Genomic DNA, 14336 nt, shown 5'->3' with positions numbered 1-14336 from the left:
ACACCCGCCTCACGCTCAAACAATACATGTGTGATGAGGTAGAGGACAATGGTGGTGCGCACATCGGAAACGGCCTCGACGACGACGAAGTTCAACTGCTGAACGTGGACAATCACTTGGTGGGGGTACGTTCCCCGTAGGTGTCGCAACCAGGGAACCGGCAAAATAGCCGGTAGAAAAAAATTGCCCCCACCTCCCCGAAGGGAATCGTGAGGAAGTGCGAATGCATTTCTTGCGCCGAGAGTACACGGCGTAGTAATTGTGCCATCGCCTTGAGAGGCGCAGTACCGGCGAGGGGGAGCTGTCAGGCGAGGGGAGAGGCGCAGCGATTGCTCCTCCGGTGACTGCGCTGCCGATGTCTCCCTGAGTGGCTACGATCGCGTGACCCGGGCCCTCGCCGAGAGAAGGGCTGGTGGAGTGGACGTCTTCCTAAAGCGCTACCGCCCCTTCAGTGAAGAGCTCAGGCGACAGAAGGACCGGACCCAACTCCTGGTCTTACAGCGCGCCGACCTCGCTCCTGATGCATCGCCTCGAACGTGTCCCACTGACGACCCGCGCTCCTTCGCTCGGAGTGGAAGCCGGGGCGAGTACTGCGGCGTGTGCTTGGTTGGACACGTCTACGCCAACGTCCTCTCGCATGCCGTGTGTACTTCGCCGCTCAGAGACGACTCGGGGCAACGGTCAGTGCGGCATTAAGGGACAGATCGTGAACGTGCCCATCGACGTTCCGAGCGTGATGGAGTGTCTTCCGCGGCTGGTTCCCGAGGACGTTGCGATAGACGTGCACGTGAAGCGGAGGCTGGTGAGTCCGGCTACGTACAGGCGCGGACTAGTAAAGCGTGGTAGCATCTTGGCGTGGTTGAAGCACCTGGATCCGAATTCGATGCGGTACAACGTTGCGGAAAGCAACATGATGATGATGCGCACTTATTCCTGGCCAATCTCCGACGTGGGTATGTGCCATGTCAGCGGCCAGGCAGCGCGCGCCCATCTCCCCCCGTTGCTAAGGAAGACGAAAAGCGCGCGCACCCGCAGCTGTTGCTATGCGGACGGCGGAAGGTTCGGGGTCGCTTATAAAGTGCATTCGCACTTAAAAAGCGACGTCGAAGAAGAGGAAGAGCAGAGGGGAACGAAGCAGGGTTGGGTTCCGAGGACTCATGATTCAGAGGGCTACCCGCAAGATGCGGTATCCGTGGTCTTCCGAGGCCGTCGTTAAGGACGCCCGGAGACCGAGCCGGGCTGCCATTCGTCGAACGCGCATTTAATCGCCGGCTTCGACTGGGCAGCGTTGTGCATCCTGTGACCACCACCGAGAAGTTGCCGGCAACCGGGAAATAGCAGCACCGACTTTATCGACTGCACCAGACGACGTGAGCCGTTTAATCCATCACGGGTGTGTTGTCTAGAATGAACTGTGTACTGTTGATAGTTTTTTTCCTGCGACTGCAGAACAGTGGGAGTTTAGAATGGACTTCAGTGACGCATTCACTTTGTGACTGCACCGTCCGTCCCATTACCTAGTGCCGTTTCAGTAAATGTTCATCTCCGTCTCGTACGCCCTTCTCAAGCGCCTGTCTCGTATGTGCGACGCAAGTCTCCAGTTCTAGCCACTAATACCATCACAACATGTATGGTTACAGGAAAAAACGGCGAAAATGGACGGGACGGATGAAGAAGGACAACAAGACAGGCGCACAACAAGTTCGTACAGCAAGACTGCTACGCCATTGTTGTTGTCCTTCTTCATTCGTCCCGTCCATTTGCGCAGTTTTAGGGGCGAAGCTCCTTAAGTCATGGGTCTGTCCATCCCTTGTGTCTCGTGGTACGTGACCGCCGCATGCTTTCGGAGCCGGGAGCGCGAGCTTGTCTGTGTTCGCCAACGGAGGTGCGAGCGCACGTGCACTGCGAGGGGGAGATCACGCCACGAACGCAGGCAGTCGTTCTCGGAGATCGAACGAGACGCAAGGACCTTTGCTCGTTTCCTCTCGTCTTTTTCGGGCACAAGTTCGCCCTAAATAAAAGTTCTTTCTTTACCGTTGTGTCCCATCCTACGTGACAAATTGTGGTGTAGGTGCGGGGTAGCCCTCGATGGCGCGGGGTCTTTCACCAGGTCTGGGCCTGGGAGCATTGACTCCGAAAATAAAAGTTGATTTGTACAATGTACGCACACAGTCTTACGTCTTTCTTAATGATGTAATGGGCGAACTTTCACGGGAGAGTTACGGTTACCGATGATCTCCCCCTCTCGAGCTTCGCCCCACTTATCATCATTCATTCCGTAGATATGGCGTGATTTTTTTTCCTGTACCTACGCAACACCAACTAGCCCAACAACATGCTTTACTAAGATACATGTATGATAGACAACGAATGCATTAGTGACAACTCGGTGATTTGTTCTGAGTTCAACGAATATTTCACGTCTGTATTCACGAAGGATGACGGCAATTTTGCTGTATTCGCTGCGACTTGTCCGAGTATTCCCTACATAGTTCTTTCTGAACAGGGTCTTCTTGAAGCTCGAAATCAAGAAGTCTTCTGGCCCAGATGACATCCCCAATATGTTTTAAAGCGCTATGCAGAATGGGGCGCTAAGTGCTTATTTGTTTTATTGTCTAGGTCTCTGAGTGAATGTCAGTTACCGGATGACTCGAGAACAGCCAGAATCATGCCGATACAAAAAAATGAGACAATTCCCGTAGTCGAAATTTTAGCCGAATTTCAATTTATCCAGTTCGTACAAAATATTACAACATATTAGAATTATAATTTAGAATTTTAGTTTTCTCAAATTCTAAATTCTAATTTTAGAACCATTTTCCCGAACAGCATAACGTCTTCAAAAAGTTTCAGCATGGCTTTCGGCGCAGTCATTCTCCCTGCAGGCAGTTAGTTGAGACTGTTCACGACTTTTCTAGTGCAATTAATTAAGGATGTAATTCATGCTGACGTCATTTTTATGGAGTTTAAAAAAGCTTTTGATACAGTTTGTCGCAATAAACATTTGCACAAATTAGTCACCCAAATAAAAGAGAGACTAGTCCTATGGATAGCTGCATAACTATATAACCACCAACAATTTGTTTCAATCTTACGTCATCCTGGTATGTTCGTGTTGGTTCTGGCTTCCCCAGGGATCGCTTCTTGGGCCCTTATTGTTCTTTATTTTTATTAATGACATGGTTACCGGACTGTAAGTTTGTGCCAAACTGTACGCCGACGATTCCATATTGTACAACAAAAGTGTGTGTGCTGAGGATCAAAGTAGGTTAAATCATTACTTTGAAAATTTGTGGATTGGTTTAGGCAGTGGCAAATGATCATTAATTTTGAGAAAACCTTTTCCTTAAAAATAACACACAACAAAGCCTCTCTTTCCCACATCTCTGCTGCTGTTGACAATAAACTGACAGAAGTGAACTAATATAACTACCTTGGCTTGTGGGTTTCTAACGATCTTAAGTGGAATAAGCATATCGATACTGTCTCGCCTAATGCTTTTCGAAAACACTTCTGTTTATAACTTAAAATAAGTGCGCAAAAAATGGGATACACGGACGAAGTAAAGGACGGACACACACGGCGCAACAAGAAAACAGTGGCACAAAGATCACGCAAAACATTCTGAGAAGGGCCCGTTGAACTAGAAAGGAAGCGTCCTGGGCATGTAAGTATTCCAAACTAAAAATAATTGCGCAAAACATGGGAGACACGGACGAAGTAAAGGACGGGCACACACGGTGCAAGACGTATCTTTTAAATTTTCAACTCCCTCTGTACGCCTCCTAGCTTACAACAAAATTATTCGTCCCAGGTTAGAGTCTGCGGTAATTATTTAGGATCCATATACTAAAACCAATATTTAAAAAACTAGAAAACATTCAAAAGAAGACGGTAAGGTTCATATACAATTTTTACGGGCTCACATCGATAACAGCACTTCTCCATTAAAGCAACCTGCCCGCAGTATCTGAAAGGAATCGACTCCTATGCCTAAAGTTTTTCTATCAAATAGTTACTGAACAGTACGCTATTGACACCTCCAGCATCTTTCACTTTTCAACTGGTTACGATACAAGACGCCCACACGCACTTACAATCACACCACTCAATCCACGCAACAACTGCTTCAAATACTCATATTTAACAAGAACCATTGTCGATTGGAACAACTTCTGTAACAAGGCGATAACCGAAAAATCACTCCCTGCTTTCGAGTCGCACGTGCTCACATTTTGCATCTTCGTCTGTTTTCTGTATACTTTGCGTATGTTTGTGTGTGTGTTTTGTCGCAAGAGTTACTCATGTAAATTATGTTTCTCCCACCATGCTAAGATCTTGAACAAAGATCGCAGTATAAATAAAAAACTTAATAAATAAATAAATAAATAAATAAATAAATAAATAAATAAATAAATAAATAAACTTATGCTGAACTGGTGCATTTTTGCGAACTTGACGCTCATTACCGCACTCAACATTGTGGAGAGGGTGCTGGCTGGGATACTACACTAGGCAGCAACATTCTCCTTTCTTGCCAGCAGATACAGCATTTAAAAGTGCGCGCATTTCTTGAAACGACACAACTTCTTCTTTTCTAGCAGCAGCACTCATCATCGACGAACCGATACCACAGATAGAAGGGAACACGCCCGACTACACACGAGAGGACTGCCTAGCCCGTCAAAGTCTAAGCCTGGAACCGTAACCGCACTCACACGTGAAAATTCATGGTCGTGTGCGTTGTGGGTAAAAAAACCATGAAGGATCGCTGCTCTTGCTAGCTGGTGTGGTGTCACGCTACACACGCAGAGCCAGAAGTGACTGCTACGCCAGCCACGGGATGGTTCATCACCGTCATCATCATCAGGACACATTTCCTGTTTGGGCGATTACAGAAATTATCATTGCAGCTGGCTCCTATTATTCACTAAATTAGTACAGTTCTCCGGCCAATTTTTCAGTGAAAGTGCGAAAAAATCACTGAACAGCTCGCCGACTTCGTTACATCAAGGTTAACCGCCGCGACGTTTCGTTACATAGAGGTCGCAAACACGTAGGCTTCAATGGGGGTGGCAATTGGAAATTTAAAAACTTCGTTCAATCAAGAAATTCGTTATATATACGTTCGTTACATCGAGATTTAACTGAATATATCAGTGGTTCTCAAGTGAAGGTCCGCGGACCCCAGGGGGTCCGCGAAGCCTCCCTCAAAACTTTTCCCCCTCCATTCCTTTCTCGATTTTTGCCAGCACTTGCTTGCAATGGGAAAAAGGGTGCTTCGCCGAATTACATGAACGCTCAGTTTCTCGGTGCAGCACATATTTGAACATATGTTAAGACAGACACAGAAAAGGCAGCACATAGACGTTTAGAAAACTTTTACATTCAAGAGAAAATTGGTTACCATTATGACGCGCATCGTCATTAACGCCAAGCAGAAAGGCGGGCTTTGGATAAGTATGTGGCCGACGTAGCCTGCAAGTGCAAGTTGTTTGACTTGATGCCACCGACCAACATGTGCTCCATCGTGGGGTCCCCATCACTTTTGCAGGCCCAAGAGCGGTCATCGGGGCAATCATAGCTGAGAATATATATAATTGTATTCAAGGTTTTCTTTTCGCTTCAGGTCGCTCAAATTGCTGAAGGGTGTCAAACAATTGTTTTCTAATCACAAAGAAGTTTCGTTTCACGGCCCTCTGTCTTTCCGGAAATACAGTAGCATTTTGAGGTCCTCACGAATTTTAACAAGTCCAAATAAGCCCTGGCCGATGCCCCCGTGTTGGTGCGTGCCAAAAAACTTCCAGGGCATCATCATCATCACCATCATCACGTCTGCCTAAAACACAGTACATACTTTAATGGTGTGCTTCACAGTGCTGTCCAAACCGGCTGTGCACAGCTGGGGTCCGGCTGCTCCTCTCTCCTGGGAGGAATAAACTTTATTGCAGTATGCAATTTAGGGGCGGGTTGTGACCAGTGGGAGCAGCCCAGCGGTGACCTCGGCAGCACGTTCCACCAAGGCTTTCTGGACCCTTGAGTCTGGGCCGCCCAACGCCGCCTCCCTTTGATGAACAGAGGGGATAACTGTCGGTACGGGGAGCAGCTACGCGCACCCCAAGCTGTGTTTTTTCTTCAGACTTTCACCACTAGTGCAAGCTCTGTTAATATTTTTTTATTATCTTGTTGTCTTAAGCACAAAATGACCGCCACAATTCATCACCATACCAAGACGCTTATTGACATGCTATCGACGTGTTTCGCAAGATGGTTGCGACCGGGACGAGCCACTGCCTTACGGGACATTTTTAAAATCCATTGCCGGACATCATCTAGAGTTGCTGTTCTTTCCAACCTTTATTTTATGAGCTCCATATCGGCCTTTGGACCAGCCGTTTAGGCTCGCGACTTCATCTTCACACGCTCTCCTGCCGACCGACATCAGTTTTGTTGCGAGCCTAGAACCATACTACATTTGCGGGCCTACAACAAGAACCGCCATGTGCGCGTCATAGTTCACTCGCAGACAATGGGGCTCTTCGATTTACAGTCTCGGACTCACCGCAGACTCCCCGAGAAGCAGTCCGGCATTCGATGTTCCCATGTATCCCTATGGCTTCGGGGAATCCTCGGACTATCCGCGGGCTATCCGCGGTGAGTCCGAGACGGTAAATCGAAGAGCCCCAATGCTGCCACCCCGAAGTGCGAATGCAACTTGCAGTTTGGATGCAGCGCCAATGACAGCGGGGATGAGACGCGTTTGAGCGCTAGACGTGGTTCGCCCGTTAAATATGCAGGCAGGATGCTCTCAGGTAGGTCGGGAAAGCTGTCTGCTGTGACGCTAAACCATCAGATGATTTCTCCGCGTCACTCCGTATCAATAACAAGACCTGCAGCATTATTCATAATAACTGTTTTATTGCAGCTTTTGGGTTTTTCATCTCAACTCTTAAGAAGCCACAACGCTTCATTTCGGTGTCAGTGCGAAGGCATCGGAGCAGGTGCACTGTAAGCAAGCAGATCCTTTTGGTAGGACATTACTTGAGCCCTTCCTCGTAGCACCTCTGCAAAAAATTCAGGCGTATTCAAAAATTACAGTACCAGCTCTCTTAAAGGCGAAAGCACTGAGCGTCCTCGATTTACGAGTCCTAGAAGTCCATAGACAGTTAGACGACTGCCTTCAAACGGGAGGGCATATGGGAAAACATTTATAAATCGAGCCACGGATGGCGGCCCAGGCACTGAAGCCTTTTTTTTGCATACTTTCGTATTTTCCAGTTTAGCCTTCGCTTGGGCAAAGCTTATCAGGCAGGACAGCAACAGGGCGATACGGGCATGTGGCGGCCCGGTGTTATTATCATACCATCAAGATCGCGGTCATTACACAGAGGTCAGTAAGATAAGAAATTGGGCTAGTTGGTTTTGTGTTATCGTTAGACAGCTCTTCAGGTCACAGTTTATTATTACGTAATACGCGTAATAAATAGAAAGGGGGTCAATTGGTAGTGAACAAAAGAAGGAGGGGCGGGTGGTCCTCCCATTCCGGTAGACCGAGCGCTGCCGCTGCAACTTTCGCTCATCTGATCAGCGGGACCTCACCTTTATGCCAGCTACTCGCAGCAAGTACTGCCGTTTCTCCAGAGAACTGTTGGGTTTGAGGGGTGGGGTGTCTGGGCAGTGGGAGCAGAAGAATGGATGTTTTGCGAGAGATGTGAAGGTAGGTGTAATTGTAATAGGTATGCGTTTCACGTCTTCCCATATGGTGGTTTCGGACTTGTTGAGGGACTCGTTGAGGTGGGGCAGTATTTTACGGGACGCTCCGTAATGGAGGGGGATGTCGGGGAAAGTTGGGGACTAGCTGGAATGGGAGATGTCAATGAGTCGTGATTTTACCGCTGCGAAGACCCTGTGGGTGAGCTTGCGGGCCGAGTCGTGTGCCAGGGTGAGATGCGTGGGCAGGTGTCGAAATGCTGCAGGCTGTCGGGTGATCGCGTTGTTCGCTTAGGATAGTCAGGGCGTGAAATTCCTCGGAAGGCGTAGTGACGGAGGGCGGAAATTAGTGGGATCGGTGTGGCGTACGCAAATATAAGAGTGAACACAAGCGCAAAGTGGACATCAAGTGCGCTTGGACAGCATATGTTCGTGCGGTGCACTTCCTTCGTGTGTCTTTTAAATTTTGTTGTACCCTGTAACCGAAGGTGCAGTCTAACAATAATTTCAGAAAAGAGTAGGGGTTATTACGAACAAGTTCCTTGAAAACATTTCTGCAATCGATGACTTCCGTGACAGTTGATATGAAGGCAGGCAGGTAATTCGAATCACTGGTCGTTCATCGTAAAAATGAATCAAAACGAACATTGGCGCGACAACTGGCAACTCAACTCAACAAGGATCTGCGGGCAAGGGTGTTTATTTTATTTTAGCGAGCAGATAGGTTCATTCTTAAAGGATTCTTTTTTGTAATAAATCGCCTGAAAAAGAACTAAAGAAAATTATTTACTATGCGACTTTGATGAACTAAGCCATCAACCAGGCAGCAATGACTGGAATAATTATGAGCGATAAAACTAGCAGCTCGAATTTGGATAGATTTAAGGGTATGTCTAGTTTTAAAGCAGAATAGTCAAAACACAGCCTACATATACAGGTTTAGGCATCACTAAGGATGTGAACCGAAGAAACTGGACAACTCTTGTTGCCGATTAAAAATTACTCCGCAAAATTCAAGCATGCAATTGGCGTTACTTTAAACGCATATGTGTGTTCCACGCAAGGTTATGAAAATGTGAACTCAGACCAGACCAAATGTGAACTCAGCATGAAAAATACTTTTTAGGCGTATCGCCATGTTGTACGTGTGAGGAGAAGTATTTCTAACCGCACGAGAAACACGCGGTGCCTTAGTTTCGGTAATGTTCAGCTTCATGTGTGATAGAGCAGCGTGATATTACCAAGCCAATACCTCAGCTGGGTTTCCCAGGACTAGCGCCAGGCTCCGTTGCGCGAGGCTTTCGCCTGGTATTGAACCGCAGCGAACAGCTACCGAAGTGGTTGCTTTGTCTTTTGTAAGGAATGGAGGCGAAACAATCCTCTTTACCGCTGGAGCTACTAAATCGGGCGCTTCCTGCGGCAATGTCTCAAAAATCCGCCGAGCATTTCGAGGGCGCACGGCTACTTGTCATATGGGCTGTCCTGATGCGTCAGAGGGATCCAGCCATCTTCACTGGCATCGACGACAACTTTATTTATTTACTGAATACTGCGGGCTTACAAATCCAAAGCAGGGGTGGCAAGACAAGCACAAATACAGCTGTACAGAGGTCATTTAGCGCAAAAGCCCGGCCGGGCTAGAGCGGCGGCGCGCGCTGTGTTGCACGCCGCCGCTATAGCCCGGCCGTGACGGAAATGCAAAAGATACCAGGTAAAAATAAACAAAAAAAAACAGTAAAGGCAAGATTTTTTTACGTGATAGCATAAAATCACGATAGCAGAGAAAGAATGCGAGACAATTCGTAGGAAAAATGCGTCAACACGGCAAACATCCCCTTCGGGACAGCAGCACTTCTGTACAGATACGCTTCGAAGTTTTCTACAGATAACATTGCAGTAGCAGGGGACAAATTTCATTCTTCAATGGTACGAGGAAACAATGAAAACTCAAAAGTTTTAGTCCTGGCGGAAACTGGAGCTCAAATGGGTTATGGATGCGGCGGGTTTTTCTTGTTGAAAGGGGCATAGGATGGGCAGGAGTGTCTAACGCAAGCCGAGCACTGTATCCTTCATCTTACGAACGCGTCAGTACGGACAAAAAATGCGACGACGCGACAAAATTGAGCAATTTTGTACTTTATCTTACCGGCGTGACGAACCTGAAGCAAGAAATAAGACAGCCAGGTGTGTTCTGCGTTTCGCACCAGCCTTGTTCGCGTCTTCGATTGCCCTGCTGTCCCCACCAAGCTTCAACCCGAGCAGCGACTGCGGCATCGAGATCAGCAGATTGGTGAAACCTTCACCAGGTACATAAGATGTTATTAAGTTGTGTGAGCACGAGACCCCTTGAATGGACTGTGTAAGCACATTGTGTAGCACGTCGATCAAGCATAACCTGAATGTACTGGACGATGATGCCTTTCTAATGCTCCTGGCCCACGAATGGTTGTGTCGGAGCTTGGAAGAGTTGCGCAAGCAACGCGCCTTCACTCGGCAATCTCGCAGTCCCACCTAGCCTTTGTCGAGTTTGGCAAAATATGAGGAGGACCCGGTACTGTTCGTGCGGATCAAAGATTTTCCCATAAAGACGTGGCCCGAGAGGAGTATCATGCGCTGGTATCAAGCACCCATAACAGGTGCTGCTACCGGCGCCTCTCCCGCCAGCTTCATGGTTCCACACCCAGTAGTGCAACAGTACGTTAGCTGCAGACTATTCCCACTGCTCTGCTGGCCCAACGTCTCTACAAATGTGGCCAGACCTTGTCTTAGGCAAGCGTGACATATGCGCGACAATCTTTCAAGGTGTTTTGCTTGAGCAATTGCCGAAAATAAAGCTCGCTACTGGCACTGTCGCATGCTGCTTCCGGGTAAATTGCAACAGGTGCCTTACTATGAGAGCGCTTTCTCCCAGTCGTGTAGTGCACCGCAGCGGACATACCAAGTAGCCTTTCAGGTACATTCCCGCATGCGACTGGCGCATGTCACGCGACGGCGCGCGACGCGTCTCGCACAACACACCGGTGCTTACACTTGCTACGAGCGACAATGCGACTGCGTTTAGCGGAGCTGCTGCCCGACCTGTAAGACTTAATTATTGCTAGCACCATTTGCACTCATAGATAAGTGTGTTACACTGGCCCGTCAAAACAGGTTGAAATCACTGTAAACACATGCTACCAACCTGCAAAAGTGCCGAAAGCCTGTCGGGTGGCGTAACGAGGCGAAAACAATGAATACAAAGCCTAGCTTTTCAACATATAATTGCAGGAAGAAATACACACGTTTATTTTAACGCCATAACCACAGCTCCGAGCCACAACACTCGCATCCCGGCCCGCAAATTTCACTCCTTTTCACTGACGCACCTGAACTCTACGGTGTTTACTACTCGCCGATAGAGGTACGAAAAGGCTGAAAGTGAGCTTACCGTAGAGCTATCCATCTGGCAAACACAAAGATCACTCGCTTTTACAATTCACACACTTTTATCCGCACTCATGATTCCCACGCTGTTTGTTGATTCGTACACGCGTACGCAGAAGCCACTGATGAAAGAACCTTGCTTGCGGGCCCGAAGGCCGGGCCCTGCCGCGGGTCGCCGCCGTTCGGAATGCCGGAGGTAAACTTAAGTTTTCTTTCTGCTACGTCAGCCCACTCCGGGGCCATGATTGGCTATCCGGTTTTGCGGTTCCGTCACGCGACGAGGGAATTCCGTCCGAGAGCGATCGGCTCCGCCGTGGCAAAACGACGAATAGCGACAGCCTGCTCTTCTCTTCGCGACGTCGCGTGACGTCGCACGACACGCCAAGTCGCAAGTGTGAACGCACCTGAAAGTCGCCGTTGACATTGCTGCCACCTGACAGTTCCACTACGTTTAGCGATAACCACTAGCCTTCTCTACGCCGCCCCTCGGTGTCGCCTATGCTACGCTCAATACCGTGGAGGAAAAGTGACAGCCCCAGTTCCTACTGCAATCCTACTTCACCCTTGGAAGCTAAAAGCTTTCGTTTTCCCCGATATTGTTATTGACGCGTTCCTTCAGCGTGTCCCTACTACTTCCATAACCCACGCTTGAGCGCTGGCGTTCCAGTCGTTCATGTCTACGTCTGCCAATCATTTCGAAATATTTTTATGCCACTCTCCGGAGTACCCCTGGTCACCACAGATGGACAACCTAGTACCACCGTAGTTTTGTCTTGTGACGCCACCTCGCGGAGGCGCTATATAATTGGTATAAGCATGGCTTTGGAAATGCGTCGCGTGGTGCCTCTCCCTATGGGTGGTTGTGACGAGTGGTGCAGTGTTGAGGGCGCAAAAAGACAAAATAAAATTTCAAACTAATAGAAGCCAAAAGGTCGAAAACCGGTAGCGTTCATCAACTTATTAATTAGCGTCCCATGCGACACCGCATAACCCGAACCATGGCACCGAACGAGTTGAAACAATTTTACCAAACGCTCGTTCCCCTGCGCCCTCCGCTACTCCTGCAGCTTGACTGCGAAGCCCGTGGTTGCGCTTACATCGCACATACTTTATTAACCGAGTGTTGACTGCTTTTTGGGGGGTAACGATGACACCACGCAGAAAACATGACCTGGTCACGAAGCATAATCACGCAGAAAACTTGGACGAGTCCCGAAGGCATAAACTGGGGATCTGACCTCGGCATGGCTGTCAGACACTCACGACTCGTGTTTCTTGAGGTTGCGCAGACGGGGGCAACTTTCCTTGGTTTTGGAGCAACAACTTGTCCTATTATCGATGACGGCATCTGCTCGGCTTTTCAGCTGCTGTCGAATTGCTTCTCACCGCTAAATGCGCTAGCGCTGCCGGCACCGTCCGGCTACCGTTAGTTCGTCTGGCAACCCGGGACAATACAGGACGGCGCAGGGCTACTGGAGCGACTACTGCCACCACCTACCTTGGGATCTGGCACCAGCATGGCTGTGAGACACTCACGCTCGTCTTCGTTCAGGTTCCGCAGATGGTGGCAACTTTCTTCGGTTCTGGAGCAACAACTTGTCCTATTTTCGGTGACGGCACAAACCCGTATATCTGCTCTGCTTGTGAACTGCTGTCGGATTGCTCCTCACCGCCGGCACCATCCGGCTACCGTTACTTCGTCTGGCAACCCGGGACACTACAGGACGACGCAGGGCTACTTAAGCGACTACTGCAGCCACTCACCGGCATGGCTGTCAGGCAGTCATGGCTCGTCTTTCTTCTGGTTGGTTATTCTCATCGCCTTGTCAACAGGAATCCGTTTAAAAAATTGGTGCCAGATCCCAATTGGCTGTCGACTACGATTGTTCAAAATATTCTCCGGCTTGGTGCAAAATTTTTGTCGTGCGTGCGGGTTACTCGAATATTGCGCTTCATTCGGAAGATGTACAACAACCCCACGGCCGTGTGACACCCGAACAGGAAAAAGAGATGCTTGATGTCATGATGATACTACCATCAGTGCAAAAACAGACTGAAGTACTTTCAGTCTGTTCGTTCCACTCGAGTCGACCAACAAGCACTCGAACAAAAGCTATCGCAACTGGCACGAAAGGTCAAGTTCGTGGAAGAAAACGTATCCTTTAAGGATGACGTAACCCAACTACTCGCTCAAAATGAATATCTTGCTGATAACTCAGCCAAATTAGGGGACACATGAGGACCTAGACAGCAAATCTAAAAGAAACAATTTGGTAGTTAATGGCCTTCAAGATACTGTAAATGAAACGTGCGCTCAGTCAGAGGCATCGAAAAACTAAACGTGGCAATCAGCGCTGCTGCCATTGAAAGAGCTGACAGGCTGAAGCGCTACACAGCGCCAAAGCAAGGCCCATAATTCTGAGGTTTCTGTAGTTTAAAGACAAAGAACGTGTACTTGATGTTGCCGCAAAGCTGAAAGGAACTGAGCTTGCATTAGTGAGGACTATTCCAGGAAAGTTCGACTAGAAAGAAAGAAGCTGATTCAGTTCGCCAAAGAGCGTGAAGCAGACTGCAAGTTGCGATTCAATAAACTGAAAATAGGCCACCAAGCCTTTGTATATAATGTTGAAACCGACACCGTGACCAGGCATACACAAAAGCCACTACCGAATGCAGCTTACAATACAAATAAACCATCCAGCAAACATGATCTCTTCTGTATTGTAGTAAACTGCAGAAGCCTCAAAAATAAAACTATAGAGGGCACATCATTCAGAGAATTAACAAATACGCACTTGGCCATTCGTAAATAATCATGGCTCGACAACAGAATCAACGACAGCGAAATGATTCACTCTGGCAATACCGTATATAGCGAAGACCATAATTGCCATCGTGGTGGTGTATTTGCTCTCATTCACGGTAGCATAGCCAGCAATTCTATAAGCGTCAAAACCGACTCGTGCGAAACTGTTTGGTGTAACATGTTGCTACAAAATGGTTCTTCAGTTGCCAGTTGCTCATTTTATAGGCCGCCTGGTTTAAGAACGGCCGATCCTCTCTCAGTTGAGCAACGTTCTATTAAATTTGCAAACAACGCACGTAATTCTCAGAGGGGATTTTAGGTTCCCGGATGTAGAATGAATGTCCTTTAAACCCGTGTTAAACACAACGTAATCTTGAATTCATAGCGCAAACAAGAA

General features: G+C 48.2%; 1 protein-coding gene across 2 annotated transcripts in view; it reads right to left on the bottom strand.

The window, feature by feature from the left end:
* Positions 1-6904: 6904 nt before the first annotated feature.
* The window catches only part of LOC144165165 (uncharacterized), a 380643-nt gene continuing 373211 nt past the window's right edge, over positions 6905-14336 (bottom strand). For both annotated transcript variants that reach the window (XM_077695272.1, XM_077695273.1), the window contains one exon: positions 6905-7064. In XM_077695272.1, the coding sequence (XP_077551398.1) occupies positions 7038-7064 (27 nt within the window). In that variant the 3' untranslated portion in view covers positions 6905-7037. The remainder of the gene's footprint in view (positions 7065-14336) is intronic.

This window comes from Haemaphysalis longicornis, unplaced genomic scaffold, assembly GCF_048455015.1.
Source record: "Haemaphysalis longicornis isolate Haplotype H1 unplaced genomic scaffold, Haemaphysalis longicornis Haplotype H1 scaffold_14, whole genome shotgun sequence".
NCBI classification, from domain to species: domain Eukaryota; kingdom Metazoa; phylum Arthropoda; class Arachnida; order Ixodida; family Ixodidae; genus Haemaphysalis; species Haemaphysalis longicornis.
This window is presented reverse-complemented; position numbering and strand designations above follow the sequence as displayed.